General features: G+C 32.1%; 1 protein-coding gene across 2 annotated transcripts in view; it reads left to right on the forward strand.

Moving 5' to 3' along the window:
- Glra3 (glycine receptor alpha 3) overlaps positions 1–20717 on the forward strand; it is a 170744-nt gene that overhangs the window by 144813 nt on the left and 5214 nt on the right. The window contains exons 8-9 of one of the 2 annotated variants that reach the window (XM_027927103.3): positions 11054–11197; positions 13573–13617. In XM_027927103.3, the coding sequence (XP_027782904.3) occupies positions 11054–11197; positions 13573–13617 (189 nt within the window). The remainder of the gene's footprint in view (positions 1–11053; positions 11198–13572; positions 13618–20717) is intronic. The other variant, XM_027927105.3, reaches the window with a different exon arrangement.

The raw sequence follows: 20717 nt of genomic DNA on the forward strand, positions 1-20717 counted from the left end.
TAAATACAACTTCTAATATCTACTCCAAATATGTTTAACTGAGATCCCTTCAATCAAGATCAGTACAGATATAATGGTTTCATTTCTACTTTATTATTGTGACAATATATTTAATAAGTAAATTCATCATTATGATTCTTGGATTATATTTGAATGTAAGTAATATACTCTATTAAATTTTTAAATTTTATGGATCATAAAAATAGTGTCATTTTATATACTTCTTTAGGAAAAAGACACAGAATATAAAAAGATTCTTTATTCATAAATTTTACTAAAACCACAATACACAATGCATATAAAACCATCTAATTTTATGATTAATACAAAATCTGATTATTATGTAAGCAGATAATTCTTAAACATGTATCACCCCTATGCTAAGAAGAATAGAAACTGATGAATATCTCTGGTTCCACATTTAATCTTCCTACATTTACTAGGCTTACTAACTGTCATTAAGCTGAAAAATTAACAATGATCAAGTATCTTCTTTGTACTTGACATAGGCACACAGCTGGTACATAAATTCTTAAAAGTTTAAAGAAAAATCACAAGGTTTAAAATTGTAAAAGACAGCATTATACAACAGCTTTGGCATCAAACTGAACTTAAAAGCAAAAGCTGTATGCAATTTTGAGACTATTTTATCTAAATAATGTCTTTAACTCCCTTTACTGCTATTTAACTCCATTTACTGTATCCTATAATCATACTATGAACTCTCTAAAAGATTTTTTTTAAGATGTAAAACTATCCCTTTGGGCTAGAGCTGTGGCTTAGTGGTAGAGAACTCATCTTGCATGTGTGACACACTGGTTTTAATACTCAACACAACATAAAAATAAATAAAATAAAGATATTGTGTTCATCTACAACTAAAAAACAATATTAAAAAACTATCTCTTTGCCAGTGGAAGATAAAGACTTGGTCCCAATAAGAGTGTTTAAAAAAAACTCACAGGCTTTATCTATCTTTATGATTCCAGTTGGGAATTTATTTATAAATAAAGCTCTTAGGCTCATATACTTCCCTATAAAGAAATAGGGAGATATTTTGATTAAAATAAAGATGATGTTACAGAAATACAAAATCTCCATTTTGAAAATGCAAAGGAGAAGTCACAAATACAATTTAAGTAGTTCAAAAAAGATAATGTATTAAGAAATGCCAGTTAAATCTAACAAAATGAACCTAAGAAGCATTTCTAGTGACATCTAGATTTATTTTACAGTTTCACATGTTAAACATAAGAATCATATCCTATAGAAGAGATAACAGTAAAACTCCAATAACTGAAATGGGAGTCGGAGATTACTGTGTGACAAAATCCTTCAAAATCCTTTAGCTGGTTGTATTTTTCCTGTCTAGTGAATGGAAGGATTAATCAACCTCATCTTGTTAGAAATAATGGAGCTGTTATGTGATATGATTCTCTGTTGCATTTTCTCTTAATGTAAGATTCTTTATGTGGAAAATATTGTGGTAGAAGCATCATTCATTTACTATAGCTTATGAGTATCACAATCAGTATGAATGTGACATCAAGGGGACTGTTGTGAGTCACCCTCCAGGGTGATAAATGTCAGAATGTCAAAGCTCACAATATTCCATGCTGTATGATTCATTACTTAATGCCTGGTTTTTCTCCTTTTGCCTTTTCAATATCATTATACTCTAATGTCTGTTTTTTTAAACATTGTTTATTCTTTTCCTTTGTTCTAATTTCTTTCTCTCTGGGTTTATGTCTTAAATAATATTCATGCTCCTTTTGAGATGAAAATATTTTTTCTATAAACATTATAGAATGTAAACTTCTTACATATGAATTTGCACCAGAGAAAAATGTAGGATGATACTCCGATTTGGATGTAAGTAATAAAAAATTAAATGAAAAAAGTCATAGAGATAAAAAAAACTCAGAAAATAAGTCATGACACAAGCAGAGAGATTTCATTTAGTTCAGAGGAAAAACATTTATCTGTATGCTTGAATAATCTTCCCATTCCGTAGACAAAATTATTCACCATTTACTTGACATTTCTCAGGAACTGGGGGAATTCACCACAACTGATTACCCAAAGGAAGAACAAATTATTCTATTCAAAGGGCTATTTTAGCTAATCAAAAGCACATACTGGGCTGGGGTTGTGGATCAGTAGTAGACCACTCACCTAGCTATGTGAGGCACTGGGTTTGATTTTCAGCACCATGTAAAAAAATAAACAAACAAACAAAATAAAGGTATTATGTCCATCTACAACTAAAAAAAAATTAAATTAAAAAAAGCATATACTGTGATTCTTAATACATCTTTGTCAAATAAAAAGCAAATTTGGATTGAGAAAAAAATGACAAAATAATTACTCATAAAAAGTGCTTGTAATAATGAATCCCACTATTACTTACAATTATAATACACCAACAAAGAATTTGAGGGCAGGGAATCCCTTGAAATTTACCTTATAAAGTTTCTACACATAAGTTTATATGAGTTTTTACTGATTCAAACACCCAGGTTCCAGTTTAATCAATTTCTTAAGTTTAAGCTACACTCTTTATAAATACATTTAAGTATCTATTTCTAGAAACCTCTGATTAATGTAGCATGGATTATAATTTAGTAAGATACATCTAATACACTGTTATCCATAAGCTGTAGCATAGGAATTTACTGGTCCTGAGACAATCCTTTTAACTACCTATTGTGTGAGCCAAGGTAAAGGTGTGCATCTTGGCAGGCTTCTCAACCACAATTTAGAGTGCCATACCTAAGATATAGCTCACCGAATTTTATGGCTGAGGAATATAATTTAAAATTGTTGCTATAAAATAATCATATTGAAATATTTCTGGGGGCGGGAGGGAGAGGTGGGCAGAGGTTGAACCCAGGGGCACTCAACCACTAAATCACATCCCCAGCCCTTTTTATTTTTTGTGACAGTATCTCACTAAGTTGCTTACAGCCTTTGAACTTTTGAACCTCAGTCTCCTGAGCTGTTGGGACTACCTGCATGGGTCACTGAACCTGGCTCATACTGAAATCTTACATAAGTATAAATTTATTTATGAAGGACACATGAGATATAAGCAACCTAGCAATTCCTCTGGATCAGAAAGCACAAAAACCAAATAACTTCAGGAGATTGATGCAAAAATAAATGAACAAAGTAGTCTGATATGATCAATGAAAGTGTCATAGGATTGGAGCCTTCTGGGAAACTGAGGCAACACAAAGCGCCCCCCTCCCCGTCTTACTCTTTCAAATCCCAATTCTTATGATCAAGTGAGAAAGACATCAGATATGTCGCTCAGAGTAACAGGCAATGAATTTATTACAAAGGATGGGAAATGGGAAAAGGAAACACTCTCAAGGGACAGAGTAGGTCCTCTCAGAGAGAAGAGAGATAGTGCTCCTTTCCTTTCCTCCATTTTTGGGGGTGGCAGGGGAGGTTCCCTGGAAAGTTTACAAAGAGTCCCAACCAGATCCATTTCTTGACTTCTAACTAACAACAAAATGACATAAGACTTTGAAGTCCCTGTTGTGTATGACAACTCTAGGAATCCAACTGGATTCTTAACCATAAATTCCTACAGATTTTTCCTCATTTCCTTGAGTTCCCTGATCTGGTCTGTGAAAAAGGTCATGAAAGTCCATCCCTTCAGGGTAACTTGGGTTCCTCTTTTGGACATTATTTCAGGTTTGCATTTTTCATGCAGATAACAGGTAGTTTGCCAAAGAATGTGACATATCCTGTCCACTTAAGCTAGATAGGGCTGCATGCAAATCGATTCTTGGAAAGAAATCATGTGCAGGCCAGCACAGTGGGCCTATTTTATAGACTTATTCCCTTCACCTCATCACCACTGGCATCTGTGTCTGTCGCCTATCAAAGGAGAGATAGGCAGTGTAGCTAACTAGTTACATGCATTCCATGCTTACAGGCATGTTCTTTTCATTCTTTTTCATTTTCTTTTCTTTTTTCTTTTTACTATGTGGTTCAAACAAACTCATTCCTATGCCTAAATCTGGCTTGCAGCCTGCCTGTCTTTACTTTCTGTACCTAGATAATTCATTGTCTTAGATTTAGTGCTTCACAGGCGTACCTGGATTTTAGTTTTTGTAATCCCTTACAACTGAATTTACAAAATATGGTACTGTCACTAAATTTTTAGGACATTCTGGGCTGAAGATAAGAGCTGTTTCATTTTCTTTTTTCCACTATAATTGACAACTTCTTAACACAAAGCAGTGTGTTTGGTCTTTAATGAAGATACTATTATTTTCTATTTAAGGTATCATGACTAGTAATTAAATCATAACTCACTTTTCCTCAGTCCTAAACTTAAGGGGGGTCCTTGAGATTGTTCCAAAATAGAAATAGAAATCTCACTTCCCAGTTCCCTCTGGAGTCCTCATAGTGCTGTGCAGCACTGTCTGGTTTTCTTTCCTATTCCAAGCATCTGCTAAGGTTACATCCCTTAGAGCTCTTGGAGTCAGGTTCAGGGTAGACTATTAGTTTTGGCTGATGAATCTTGAGCAGACCTGTGCCACTTCTAGTCTAGAAAAATGTATTGCCAAACATGAGACCCACCAGTTCCCTACTTTCCTTTGTTGCTGTGTCATGAATGAGCACTACAATGACAACACAACTCCATAGTCACGATGTGACCCAAAGCTGACTAGGAACATGAGAGAAAAATAACCCTTTGTTGTTTCAAGATAGGAAGATGTTGGTGTTGTTCGTTGAATGTATCGTATCATAGCTTGAATTCTCCAATGATCACCAGATTGTGTCATTGGGGTGGGGGGGTAGATGAAGGTTTTACCTCCAGATTCTTGTATTGAAGGAGAATACTGAGGCGAGACTATTCCCTAAATTAGAATTAGTATCCCAACCACAGAGTGGATAATGAGACTGTTGACAAGAAGATCCAGAAAGATGCACAAATTGGATTAATACTATCTCAAAGGAAACTGGGCAATAAGGAGTAAGAAAAGTTAGAAATCATGAATCACACGAGGACTACACTGTGTAGTTAAAAGTAAAAAATTCTGTCTTTATTTTAAAGTTACCTGCCCTAAGGTACCAAACATAGAAGCTTCCAGGTTCTATGTTTACTTGGAAGGGCAGCTAGGACAGTAAAGAAAACTGAAATTTAGGGAAGAGGCTCAAATGATGAGAAAAGCAAGACTTTAAAACTCAAGAGCTGTCCACAATTAAAATTCTGGAAGACACAAGTGTTTTCATATGTTGTATTGCCACTGAAAAGAGTCACTGAATGAATTTGGAAATTATTTATCTCATTTATTCTCTGGTACATGTCATTATCAATTTAGGTTGTTAAAGAACATGCACATACTTTACGAGTTATAGTCTTCCAGGAATGGCAGTGTCTTTAAAGGCTGCATTACATCTTCTTAGAAAGCATATATTTGGAGGCTGCTGGAAATTTCCAGCAAAATTGCAAAATTTATGAGATCTAAATCTACACTTTGCAAACAGATGGACACAACACAACATTGGAATAAAACAGGGATTCACTGCTCTTGCTCAGTAGAGACCACTCTGAACAACAGAAGTGACACTTCTGATACAGCAGGAAATGCAGGAGTCTTCTTTGTAGAGTGCTTCTTATGTAAGTTGACACCATTGTCAAAAAAATGAACTCTTTGTAAAAAAGAAAAAATTAATCCAAACCAAAGTATTAACAAAATTGCTCCAAAAACTGAATTTCCTTATGACTCATTTTGGAATCACTCTTCCCCCTATATTTTAAAATTTGATACCTTCACTCATGCCCAGTTACTCAGCAAATATATATACACATGTAAAACACTGCTGTATTGGTGAACAAAACAAAATGCCATCTGCCATCAAGGAAAGCAAGAAATAAGGAGTAACCATGCAATGTGTTAAGGTAACACATTAATTAAGTGACAGTATATGGAATTCTAAATCAGATGTGGGCAAAGTCTATCCTGAGACCTGAAGGGCCAGCTGGAAAAAGGGGGAAAGTTTTTCCCTAATTTATTTATTACTCCCTAAACCATAACTTTCTCCCAAATGTTCAGCTATTTATCCTTTAACAACACTACCTAAATTTGACTCTCATTAAAAGAAATAACTACATTAAATATTAAAGATAAATAGGAATAAAAACACATTAGACAAACAGCATAAAAACAGGGAAGTTTCCAAAAAGCAGGGTTCAGATCCTTAAGACAACTATATGCTTGGTCCAAGAAAGTAGAACATCTTTCCTCAAACCTAGCCTCATGTTTTGTTCATGTAGATAGAAATCTTCTTGAGAAAAAAATATTATTCTTATTATAGTGAAGCAGGTTTATGGGTTAAAAGAAAACAAAACAAAAAATAACTCCATACGAATACATATGTGTGTGTATTTTTTTAATATAATGTTTTTTTCTTTCTATTTATCTTTAATATTTAATTTATATATATGTGTATACACACACACACACACACACACACACACACACACATATATATATATATCCTTTATTTCAAATTCTTGAAAAATGACAGAATTTTCTACATCTACTGGCTATATTAAAGTATTCAACAAAATGAATTATCTCATGCTTACTCACTTGCTCAACAATGTAATGTTTTTGGTGACACTGCTTGCACAGTATAGCACCTTAATTTTGGAATGTACACACACACACACATTCATACACAAGATAAAAGAGAAAACTAATATTCAAAGAAAAATTTCAACCTTGAACAAATGGCATATTCAGAGATGTTTGTTCAACTAAAATCTGAAATCACTCTTCCATTAACCTCAGAAGAGTATTAAAATAGTTTCATGAAAGTTACTGAATTCCCCCTTCCAAAGGATTTAGATATATGTAAATGTGTAGAAATTATGAGCTTCTTATTTTTACTCTTCTCCTTTCTTCCTACCTTTTCCCTGTGTGTTTCAGAAATTAAGAAAGATAAATAGATAAATACAGATCAATTGATCGATCTGGTATTGTGATACCTCCTGCTTCACTTTTCTTGCTAACGACTGCCTTGGCTATTCCAGATCTCTTATTTTTCCAAATAAATTTCATAATTGCTTTTTCTAGTTCTATAAAGAATGTCACTGGGATTTTAATCGAAATTGCATTAAATCTGCATCACAATACCAGACCTTAAGTTATACTACAGAGCTATAGTAACAATAAACAGCATGGCATTGGCACCAAAGTAGATGTGTAGACAATAGTATAGAATAGAAGACACAGAGACAAATACACATGAATACAGTTATCTCATACTAGACAAAGGTACCAAAACATTCACTGGAGAAAAGATAGCCTCTTCAACAATGGTACTGGGAAAACTGGAAATCTATATGCAGCAAAATGAAATCAAACCCATATCTCTCACCATGCACAAAACTCAACTCAAAGTAGTTAAGGACCTAGGAATTAGACCAGAAACCCTGCACCTAATAGAAGAAAAAGTAGTCCCAAATCTTCATCATGTTGTATAGGTCCCAACTTCCTTAACAAGACTCCTAAAGTGCAAGAAGTAAAATTAAGAATCAATAAATGGGACGATTTCAAACTAAAAAGCTTCTTCTCCGCAAAGGAAACAATCAATAATATGAAGAGAGAGTCTACAGAGTGGGAGAAAATCTTTTCCACATGCACATCAGATAGAACACTAATCTCTAGGATATATAAAGATCTCAAAAAACTTAATACCAAAAAAACAAATAACTAAATCAATATATGAGCTAAGGAACTAAACAGACACTTCTCAGAAGATATAAAATTGATCAACAAATATATGAAAAACATTTCAATGTCTCTCGTAATTAGAGAAATGCAAATCAACACTACTCTAAGATTTCATCTCATGCTAGTCAGAATGGCAATTATCAAGAACACAAACAATAAGTGTTCGCGAGGATGTGGGGGAAAATGTACACTCATACATTACTGTTGGGACTGCAAATTGGTACAACCACTCTGAAAAGTGGTATGAAGATTCCTCAGAAAACTTGGAATGAAAACACCATTTGACCCAGCTATTCCACTCCTCGGTCTATACCCAAAGGACTTAAAATCAGCATATTACAGTGATGCAACCACATCAATGTTTATAACACCTCAATTCACAATAGGTAAACTGTGGAACCAACCTAGATGCCCTTCAATAGATGAATGGATAAAGAAACTGTGGTATATATTTACAGTGGAATGTTACTCAGCATTAAAAGAGAATAAAATTATGGCATTTGCAGGAAAATGGATGGAGATGGAGGATATCTTCCTAAGTGAAATAAGCCAATCCCAAAAAACGAAAAGCCACATGTTTTCTCTAATATGCGGATGCTAATCCAATATTAGGGGGTGGGCAAGGGAAGAATGGAAGAAATCTGCATTGGGCAGAGGGGAGTGAGAGGAGGGGTGAGGGCATGGGGGTAAGAAAGATGGTGGAATGAGAAGGTCATCGTTATGCTAAGTACATGTATGTTTGCACAAATGGTGTGACTCTACATCATGTATAACCACAAAAATGAAAAGTTATACTCCGTTTGTGTACAATGAATCAAAATGCATTCTGCTGTCATGTATAACTAATTAGAACAAATTTTAAAGAAAAAAAAAAAAGCAGGGTAAAAGGTACAGCTGAACTGCCAGGGATGATGTTCAGGGTAAAGCAGTAATTAGGAAAAAGACAAAAACTTTAGGGATGGGACTTAGATGAAAGAAGCAACTCTGGTCAAGATGGAGCAGGCTGAGATGATGGTCAGAAAAACTGAGATATTACACACAGTGTAAACGAACAAGTATATGTTGAGGGTAAAAAATGCCAAATTTCTCTTTTTAAAGTGTTACATAAATAGAAAAGGTAAAGGATAAAAGAATCTGGTGGAATTGACTTAGAATAAGACATTAGTATGAGTTCATGTTTGATGACAAATAGATAATGCATAGGTAGATAGATAGGAAGCATGATAGATATAGATATGCTATGGTGTGTGTGTGTGTGTGTGTTTGTGTGTAAGGGAGAGAGAGAGAGAGATTGGTATAGATGCTATGGTGTGTGTGTGTATGTGTGTCTGTTTCCTAGTTCCGTTCACTAAGAGAAGCAATGTCATCCAAGAAACAATGAACAAACCCACACATAGTTCTTAAATTGATTTCCAGTAAAGAAGGGTTCCTCAAAGAAAGGGTTGATTCAAAGACTGAGATTAAAAAATAAGTAATATTTTTTGTGGGAAAGCAAGAAAATGCTGAAATAATGAAGGAAATTTGTCAAATAGGTATGTCTTAATATTTAGGGATTCCAATCTGGGATGTGAGCATCAAAATAAATAATGATGAATAAAATGGGTATCCAAAAGTTTATACTGATATAAATAAATAAAATAGTAAACGGATACATGTAAGAGACAGGAACTTTTCTTACAGTAGAAAGCTAACTAATAAATGTAGATTAATGATGAAATTAGAAAACCACCATTTGGAATCAATGTAATAATTCAAACAAAAATCATCAATGAATGTAAAATCTGGTATGAGAAAGTTAATAATGGCTTCTCTTTTCTTTTTGGTGCTGGGGACTGAATCAAGGGTCGCCCAGATGCTAAGTATGTACTTTACAACTGAGCTCTACCCATGGCCCAAAATTTGCATAATTTCAAAGCAATCCTTACACATGGGAAAACTAGTAATTTTATTATACAGAAACCTGGCAGATATCACCTTAACCAACTGATCAATATTTTGTGCCTCCTGATATGATACACAATGAAGAATAGGGCATCACTAGTGAGAGAGTCTTACTTTAAAAAAAAAAAAAAAAAAGGCAAACCTAAAATGAAAACACTACAATTTGACTTCACCCTAACTGGCCTTTATTCATCAAAAATTCCAATGTTACAAAAAGCAAGGAAAAACTGAGCAAATAAATATTCCATATTGAAGGCTAAAATAAATTTTAAAATAAAAAATGGCATTATTAAGGCAATTGGTAAAATGAGGATGGGATGTTAGGATGAGATAGTCATATTCTATCAATACTAACCAGTTAGTTTGTTTAGTGTGTGGTACCATGTCTGCAAAATATAGTTAAATAATTCAGCCTGGGGAAAACATTATATATACTATATAGCATTTATATGTATATGCACCACATATCATGAAAAAAAGTAGTCAGATGTTAACAACTGAGAAACTTGGAATTCTTTTTGCTATTCAAATAACATGTCTATAAAAATATTTCAAAATTGGTACCAAATAGCCATCTATTAACCACTTATGAATGCAATAAAAAAATTTAACAGAATTTATAAATAAGATTATAAAATAGAAAATTTTCTATTAAAAATGAAAGTAAAAAGTCACACACTGTTATCCATGTTTCAATGTTACTTCTACTCCAAGCATTATACTGCTCTAAGGGAAAAATTTTATCTCTTCTTTCCTTTTATCTTGTTTAGACAAATGCCTAATTTAAATACACAGACACACACACACACACACACACACACACACGGGTCTTTTGTTTTTGTTATTTTTTTTCTTGAGGTACTGGGCATTGAATCCAGGAACACTCTCACTGAGCTACATCCTCAGCCCTTTTTATTTTGTATTTTGAGACAAGGTCTCACTAAGTTGTTTAGTGTTTCAATGAGTTGCCAAGGTTAGCCTCCAGCTTGCCATCCTCCTGCCTCAGTACAAGTTTTTTTTTTAATATTTTTTAGATGTTGATAAACATTTTTTTATTCATTTCTTTATATATGCAGTGCTGAGAATCGAACCCAGTATCTCACACATGCTAAGCAAGTGCTCTACCACTGAGCCACAACTCTAACCCCAGTACAAGTTTTAAAACTATGATTAACATTTAAAATTTGCAAAATTAATACCTGATCAATTATTAAGAAAAAACTGTTGGAATTTCCTTTTTTTCCAAACTGATACATAAATAATGTTTAAAATCATAAAAAATCATTTTGTTCTCAAAAGAAATAAAAATATAAGTCAATATGCTCACTTTCACTTTTTCTCTTGGCTAGGTTTCATATGTCAAAGCTATTGACATTTGGATGGCAGTATGCCTCCTTTTTGTGTTTTCAGCACTTCTGGAGTATGCAGCTGTAAATTTTGTATCAAGACAACACAAAGAACTGTTGCGATTCCGACGAAAGAGAAAGAATAAGGTAAGTAATTGAATATATTGGGTTTGGTGGTATATCAGTTTTTATTGGAAAGTAAATTTGTTATATTTAATGGAAATGTACAGGAAGAAAATTGGGACTGGGGACTAAATGATATGATATTCCTTTGTTTTGTCCACTTGAAACTAAAAATGTCAAAATGATGACACCTAGCTATACTTTAAACAGAATATCTGGTAACACGAGAGCTTTATCAACTTCCCAATGTACTTTCAGGAATAACACTGTTTTTTATTTGTTTTCTTGCTTCAATTTGTGAAATACATAATCTCTTACTTGAAATAGTCAATTGTTTTATTTATTTTACTTGATGCAAGTCATCAAATCAAATAAAGTTGCTGCTTTTTTCTGAGCTAATTCCTTGTTTCCATAAAATATTACTTATTTAATAATACCATGATGTTAAATTCACACAAAACTATGTAGTCTATTTTTCATTTATATTTTATGTTCTTAAGATATTTCTTCTGAAACTCTGTGGGAAACACAATAAACTGCAATCTTCACCTTACTATCATATGATTAAAAATGATTCCAGGAAAAAAAAAATATTTAGAACACCTTTAGGAGGCCATAGAAATTGTAGAAATAACCTAAATGGATTTGTATGTACAGAGCAGATGCTCCTCTCTTTTAGGACCTGTTGTGGCATCTCCCTTTAAAAGTACATGGTTTTTATCAACCTTTCTCTGTAAGAGAGAGTTTCTCTTGACAGCAAATGGATGAGTTTACTTCTAATTAAAATGTACCAACAGACATTTTAAAAGCAAATGGACTTTTAAAGCAATAAAATACTGTTGAAGTGATGTATAATTATAGCCAGGATCCAATACACTGGAATATTTCAGTCAAAAGATAAAACGTAAGGATAACTATCTGGTTCATATGGCATGAATTTTTAAGATTTGATGGTTTCTGAATTACTGATTATATACTAAATTTTTTTTAAAGCACTAAGTTTTAACCTCTCAGCACTAAAAATATTCTCAACCAATACTTGGTCATTTCTAATTGGCCCTCCAAAAATTATCACTCTTCCAATAAACACCCAATAAATTCCCATGCTGCATAGAAAAGAACAACAGCATCAGGAGATTATTACATTGGACAGACAACAACACTAGAGCATACATTTGTTTCAATTTATATGAAAATAAAAGCATCTCATTTGTATATTGAATATATTATGATAGGGAGATTAACTTTTCTTTATCTTCTTTCTCCACTTTCCCTGATTTACTTATATTTTCTCCTTATTCTTTACTTTTCCTTTATCTTACTTTCCCCTCCCCCTTCTCTAATGATTCTTGGCACTTGCTGAAACACCGTAACAGGACAAATGCTATATCAACAATATCAATGGGTGAAACTCTTTCCTACCAGTGAATGACAGACATTTTCCCTACCACTATCATTTATCACAATTAAGTCAATACACATTTTTCATATCATTAATGATTTGATTCTCCATTTTTATTGTCTCAATATATTCTTCCTCCTCCTTATTCACTTTACAATGTTTCAGCCATGTGATCCAAACACCAGAAATGAGAAATATTAGGCATACTGTGTTTAAGTAGGGAAAATCTGAGAGCTCGTTCATATTCTACATCCAACAATCAACAATATCCACTAGATAATGTAATAGACCACAAGTTTAGAAACTCAATTTTGGCTCTTCCTTTTAAAAATTATTCTTGCTAAAGTGTCTTCTTACTCAGTTTTGACACATGTAAGAGGTGCATGCCTGTAATCCCAGCAGCTCAGGAGGCTGAGGCAGGAGGATCACAAGTTCAAAGCCAGCCTCAGTAATGTATTGAGGCACATAGCAACTCAGCCAGACCCTGCAACCTAAATAAAATATTTTTAAAAGGCTGGGAATGTGACTCAGTGGTTAAGCACCCCTGGATTCAATCCTCAGTATATGTATGCATGTATATATGTATATGTATGTGTGTATATATGGTATACATCAAATATATGCACTATATATATGATGTCTCTTACTCTTTAGCTCACAGAAAGATACAGAGATTAATTTTTCCAGTGATTGGTATTCTGGGAAAATGTTGAAATGTAAAAAAATATTCATACCTTATTATTTTCTAAACACTATCAGAAATATCCAAGGATCAAATGTAATTAAATGTAATTAAGATTTAATGTAAAAATAGTTATTTTAAGTGCAACTCATTCTTTGGGGTAAATACTTTACATATGTGGAAATTCATTAATTGATACATATTATTGTTAAAATGGTATATATGATTAAAACCAATTGTGTAATTATATTTAATTATATATGACTTGATTCTCTGGTTTCTCAATCCCTCTTGGTCCACTTTACCTTCCCACAGACAGAAGCTTTTGCATTGGAGAAGTTTTACCGTTTCTCAGACACGGTAAATTGACTTTCTTAACTCTAAAATAGAGGAATGTGATCATCAGTAAAAAGCAGACAGCATATTCTGCACCAAGGCAGTGTTTGGTGGGGAAACAAAGCCCCTTAAAGCCAAGCAAACACCATCTCCCATCAGCTAAAAAGTATATTCTCTTTTTCTAAGAACTTTACTCTTGTCTTCCCTCACTCTGTAAAAGGATATTTTTAAATTATCCTTCATTTTATTAACAGAGCTATTTGGTCAAAATGATTTTAAATGTATATTAAAGAGAAATGTCATATATATTGCAATAATCATATATTGTACAAAATTCATTTCAAAGTAAGTGAGAAACATATTTATAGAAATGATGTCTAAAAGCAGCTGCTTAAGTGACCTCAAAATACAACCAAAGAATGCTCTATCCAGTCTGTATAACTTTAGAATCCATTTTTAATATTGAAATTAATTAAGGCAAATGAATAATTTGGTTTTAATAGTAGCATCCTTTGAAGTTTTTGAGTAAAAAGACATCACAAAGAACTTGTCCAAGTATAATGGCCAAATATTTAGAAGGGTAATCGAGAAGAGAGAGTATTGGCCCATACGTGGTTTTAGGGCACCCAAAATACAGCTTACAGTAATTACATGTAAATCTACCAGAGTCAGGATTTTATTCTGGGATTCATATACAAATAGTTTAGTTTACTAAACTAAAATTTCTGGGGTAAGGTGTACCTAAAAGTAGCTCCCCAGATGAGTCCAACATACACCCCAGTTAAGAATCCCTGTGAAAGACAAAATGTTAAATGAATATAACAGTAATCTCAATTTCACTGCAGATTATCTAGACTAGTATTAGTGTACTTAATAAATCTCTTATAATATATAATCACCTAACTGTATTCCTTTGCTTTGAAAATTACGTTATTTTCTAGAATCCCAGACTCCCACTTCTCCTTTTGTTTTTTGTCTCTGAGGAATAATTTCAAATTATCTTTCTTGATTTTATTAACTGTAAAATTTTAATTGTATGGAATTTGCATAACAGATATAGTTTTTGCAACACTTATTCGTACATACATATAAATGTATTAGAATATATATTAGAAACTATTTTTATATATGTATGCATATATCTACATATCTGTATCTATCTGAATGCTTTGTCTCTCTGGGAGACCAACATAATTATGTCTCTAGTTACTAAACAGTTAATGTCTAAAGAAACTTCATCATGAAACATATAAATTATATTAATTATGACTTTACAAAGAACTCTGATGAAGAGTTAGGCTTACTTCATAGACACTGAATAGCTTTCTAAAAAGAAGCAATATGGTAATTCAAATACACTCATTCAAAAACATATGACCCATTTATTTTTAAAATAGTCTTAGCATTGGGCAAACCTGAAAATGGTTATTTTGACTTTTTGAATACTATTTTCAAATTAACAACCCTTTCAGCTGACTGAATTTATCATTTGTTCAAGCAACATAATTTGCTTAGAAACAATCTGAGCAATCTAAACTTTTGCAGTGAAAACGAGTATAAATATTAATAGTATACTCTTTATTTCCATGAGTATTGGTTTACATGAATTTACCTCAGTACTCTAATTTGTTAGAATATGAAAAGTAAATTAAATTTCCTCATTATAGAAATTTTGTCACAGAGGTAACCTTACATTAATGCAAACAGTAGTCCTAGGAAATTTTAACTTGGTTCAGCCTTTGCTTAGGCATTGCATACAATTTAATACTCCACTTTTTTATTAAGGTATCATGGAATCCTTTGTCCAATGTGAAAGAATAAAAGTTTTCTCTTGTATCCAAATTTCCCCACCCCACACTGTCAGAGCCTGCTGTGTGCTGTTCACTCACTACACCATGCCCCCATGGATGCTATCTCCAGTGCTGTGTATGTGTGGGTGTATGCATGATATGAAAATATTTGGGCTAGAAGTTACTATTCTCATGTATGATATCATTACTTAAGTCTGGAGTCATATAAAGACACCAAAGCAGTTGTGAACATGTTATTTGTTGAAAGATATGGATGAAATGGGATTGCTTTAATGCATTTCATGCAGCTTCATCCACATTACAAGGTAATGGTGCAATGGTTTGCCGAGAAAACACATTTGCACAACATTCTAGTACTTCTGTCTTCCTACCTATTATCGTTTATCAATTATTATTTATATATGAAAATGATATAGAAATGGACCATTAGTTCTAGATTTAGGAAGTGATGACCAAGTTTACGTTTTACTAGGCAAAATAGGTATCTTTTTAAATAAAGATATTGAATGTAACTTAACAATCTGTATTCAAACATAATTATTTACTTGTGTGTTTATACCGTTTTACTTTAAAACAAATCATGATGACTTCTAAGGATAACGCATAATTTTTCTATCCTACAGATTTCATCAGTTCTATAGTCTCATGACCAATACAAATATACATATATACTTTGTTGGCTGAAAGGATGAGGCTTTATGGTTGAAAACAACATGGCATCTATTATACTAAATTATTTAATGTTTTCATTATACATCAATTTATTATTTATTCTTGAGTTAAGATTTTATTTCAAAAGATAAAATTATATCCTGTAAATTTCTTTGATACATATCAAAGGAAAAGTAATTTCTCAATAATTTGCATTAAAATATAATTCTAGATGAATGATCATCAGGGGTTGAAATTGTATCCTCTCAAATACAACAAAAAATGTAAGATTTTAATATGTCCTGAAAAACAACTATTTAGAGTTTATGTTAAAGAAAGCCACTTCTTAGCACTATATATCCTCTGAAATCCTGCTCAGAAAAATATGTGATAAAATAATATAATCTCTATTTAATCTAAGTTCAAATGCATTATGGTGACTTCCTTTTCAAAGTTAATTAAAATATAGATTTTTTTGAATGTGCCATCTAGTGTAAAATCTTATATAACTCCATAATAATGAGTTGGCACTGACAGAAAATATAACATATTACGCTATAAGTAGATATGTGAATTTTAAAAATTATTTCATTCTCATCTATCCTTTAAAATACTTGTATTACATTTTCGTATGACCTGAAACATTCAGCTTTAAAAACTTATACCTTCCATTTATTAACCTCCAAACCATTTCTAAATCTAAGTTTAATATGACATGCATAAACCTGTCTAATTCTTTGCTAATTTATATGTCATCTATAATAAATACAAAATTCCCATGGAGCTAGATTTCAAAGAATTGTATATTAACAATGACTTTTGATTATAAAAATTTTAATCTCATCTATAATTGTATTTTTAAGCACTAGGTTTTTAGATGATATAGAAATTTGTATAGATGTATGAAACTGAATGTTTTAGAAAAAGAAATTTTAATTCACATTTTCAGCTGATCTCAGACTCTTCTACATGATCATCCTTCCCAAAAAAATATGCCACTATGATATTTACCATCATTTTTTTTAGATCCACACACTTTGAAATCATGTAAGTGGAAATTAATATCTTAGTTTCCTTCCTCTGTTACTTTCCCATTTCCATTTCTCTATAAAGCTAGAAAAAATCATAATCAAATCTTTGGAGTAATCTACTTAGCATCTTAATTGTATAAATGCCCCAAAGGTTCGTACTAAGGGAAAAACATTAGAATAAAAATTATGTATTTAATGCTTTTATATCTTACAGCAATTCACATAATCAATACTTCATGGTGTGTTAAATGCTTAGTGTTTTACCACTCAATGGCAATTTTCAGGTCTTCTCCACTTTCATACATAAGTAAATTTTTTTTGTTCTTGGCTTTTTGTTTGATTTTTTAAGACTAAGAACAGGATAGGAAATTAGTTCTTACCTCCTGTATATTAATATATTATTTTAATGATAGAAATGAAGCAATTCTACCAAATGACTATATCTACCTTTGATCTTCTAACATTTCTAAATTATCATATGTATTTATATGAATCATCTTTGGCATAATTCTCTAAAGTAAATGAAAATGCCCTTAGAAAGTTTCACAATGTAGTACTGATGCATAATTACTGGCATGTTTTTCTCAGTTTCAAATGTAAAAAGTTGAAAAAGGTCTTCCTGTTAAAAGACTTGTACAGGAACTAAATGGCTTTTTATATTTTTCATTGCCTACTACTCCAACTTGCTTAGAGCATAGTAAGAGGGTTTACCTCTGGGTTTATAGGCTGTATCTTTAATTTTACTATTTTCATCAGTCCATTTTAGTTAATTATATTGAACCTTTTTATTACCTATATTTTGAGTTATAAAGTGCCTTAATTTTATGACCATTAAATATTCCCTAACATACAGAGTATTCTTGAATCAAAAATATAGGTAAATTTTTTTAGCTTCTTGCTTTTTTCACATGCTGTTCATCAGATTTTAAGCTGAAGATATTTTTAGAAAATCAAATTACCCCAAAGAAATATTTGAGTACTAATCAGAATAAAGAATATCACTGTATATCTAAGCATACATAATACAAGATAATTTTATGACTGAATCCAATATGAATTTTATGACTGAATTAAAAACAGAATTAGGTTAATCATAAAATAATTCCATGTATCTTCTAATTTAACAATCTAATAATATTATTATTATAATATTAATAAGTTGCTAGAAAAACTTCCTCCATTCTTTATGATTTAGGAGCAATTTTCAAACCCATCCCAAAAAGCCAGTCATTAAAAACAAAACAAAACGCTTGAAACCTTTGTGGTCCAGGGACCCATGTTCTCTTTCATCCCTGACAGCCTGGGAGAACAGATTGAGCCCTGTCAGAGTGTGGTTTACTGCCATCCCACAGAGATGAGAACCTGTTTCTGAAAGAGCCCTAACATGACTCCACATACTCATCTCATTTATATACTTTAAATATTTATGTTATTTCATAAAACATATTTAAAACACTAAAGACACCTTGGTTTTATAAATTAAATTTACAAAAAATTCTAGCAGCCATATGACAAAACACATTTATTGTAATAATAAGACAGTACGGCTAGAAGGGTGAAGTGATCTTCTTATGTTTGTGCTATTGGTTCACCTTTCAGTATGACAATGAGCAATTACAGCGCCCTCTGGAAACAGACAATTGAATGGGCCTATTTTACATAATATTTTAGTATAGTTTGATTCTTATCAGTTTAAAACATTTAATAGTAAAATAATTCAAGTTGTTATTGGCATTTTCTTTTAATGCTTCATGCAATTTCCATAATAATATGATTATAACCAAAAATATTAATAACAACAATTTGAGTGCTTTGTAAGGATCTTTATGTATTTTCTCTCACCTTAAAGAACCTGCTAGATACTATAATATTTTCCTGGAATAAGAAACTAAAAGTCAGTGCCAGGTGCAGTAGTACACGCCTATAATCCCGGTGGCTCAAGATGATGAGGCAGGAGGATTGAGAGTTCAAAGCCAGCCTCAGCAAAAGTGAGGTGCTAAGCAACTCAATGAGACCCTGTCTCTAAATAAAATACAAAATAGGCTGGGGATGTGGCTCAGTGGTCAAGTGCCCCTGAGTTCAATCCCCAGTAACCCCACACCCACATCAAAAAAAAAAAAAAGAAAGAAAGAAAGAAACCAGAAATCAGAGAGTTAAGTTAAATTAAGATAATCAAGGCTCTAGGCTTCTGGTACTAAGTGATGAAACTATAAAATTGTTTAACCATAATAAAATATTTATACTTTACATTTCAATCTTGTGTCAGATTTTCCATTTGAACCATCTATTTGTGATCATGTAAAATAACTAAAATTTATTTGGAATTTATTTATTTGTTAGAAAATTATTTCCTATAGCACACATATTTTATTGAAAGTTTTTTCTTTCAAATTTAAATTCAATAAGAAAACTACTGATAATATGTTAGTAATATCAGAGTTCATACATTTTTAAAAACAATAATGCTCTAACCCAAACTATAAACTTATAATGATCCAAGGTCTATTTTCTGATATATGACTAGGTCCTTTAGTAGATTTTTAAAAGGATAAAAGTACAGATCATATAAATAGTCTTATATAGATACTTACCTATAGCTGTGGAAACATTACTTGGAAACATAAATTACTTCCAAAATAAAATAATATCTTAATACAAAAGTCATTTCAGGATATTTTCTTCACAAACTGTTACATAAAAATATAAATTCACAAGTACTACAGGAATTCAAAAAAAAAAGCTCTATTACTACTAATTCAAGTTGGTTGAGATGGTAGCACTGGACCTCTTACAAACATTTGTTTCTAAAACTTCATCATGTATTGTAATCACCAGAGAGCTGACTGGAAATGCAGATTCCTATGAAAACCTAAATGGTAATAAATAAGACGCTCTGAAGTTGAGATCCAGTCAACTAGATTTTATCAACCCCTTCCAGTGATTTTGGGGATTGAACACACTTTGAGAAACATGACTGACCTAGATTATGTTATTGCATACACACAGAACAACTATTATCTCATACTTCTTGACATTACCTATGACCTGGTCAATATCTTAGGACTAAGTACAAATTGATGCCCTTTAGATTATTTCAGTCTTGGGGGCTATTTCTACCAGAATTCAAGAAAATTCCAGTGGTTGTCATTCAAATAGATTATATCTGTTCACAACATCCAAGAGTTTTATACTCTAGCAACCTAGTAGTCATCTTAAAATGTCACTATTGAGTCTTGTCCAGAAACTCCAATATACATGTTTTAGTAATATTTAACTCTATAAATGAACTGTAAGGCACAGAGGAACAGTTTGGGCCACTATGTACCTCACATCTCTCACAGTTTTCCCCTATTTACTTTTCAAATTCAATCTGTCATCTAGTCATTTTACATAGTGGGAATAATACAAATCCAAAACAAATGCACTGGATTTCAATTATGCTACGTGTTCTTTTTCTCACTGAGGAGTCCAGAAGAAATATCAATTCATCCTTTAATGTTTGTGAATTCTTTAGTAGCCTCATATTAGTTTATTCCTGGATTAATTGGCCATCCTTGCCTAGTCACATGTGCCACTAAAATTTTCCAAACTCCCTTTCTTCTCAGTGAGTTTAAAAACAATCATTTATCCT

This window comes from Marmota flaviventris, chromosome 3 (assembly GCF_047511675.1).
Source record: "Marmota flaviventris isolate mMarFla1 chromosome 3, mMarFla1.hap1, whole genome shotgun sequence".
Taxonomy (NCBI): Eukaryota; Metazoa; Chordata; class Mammalia; order Rodentia; family Sciuridae; genus Marmota; species Marmota flaviventris.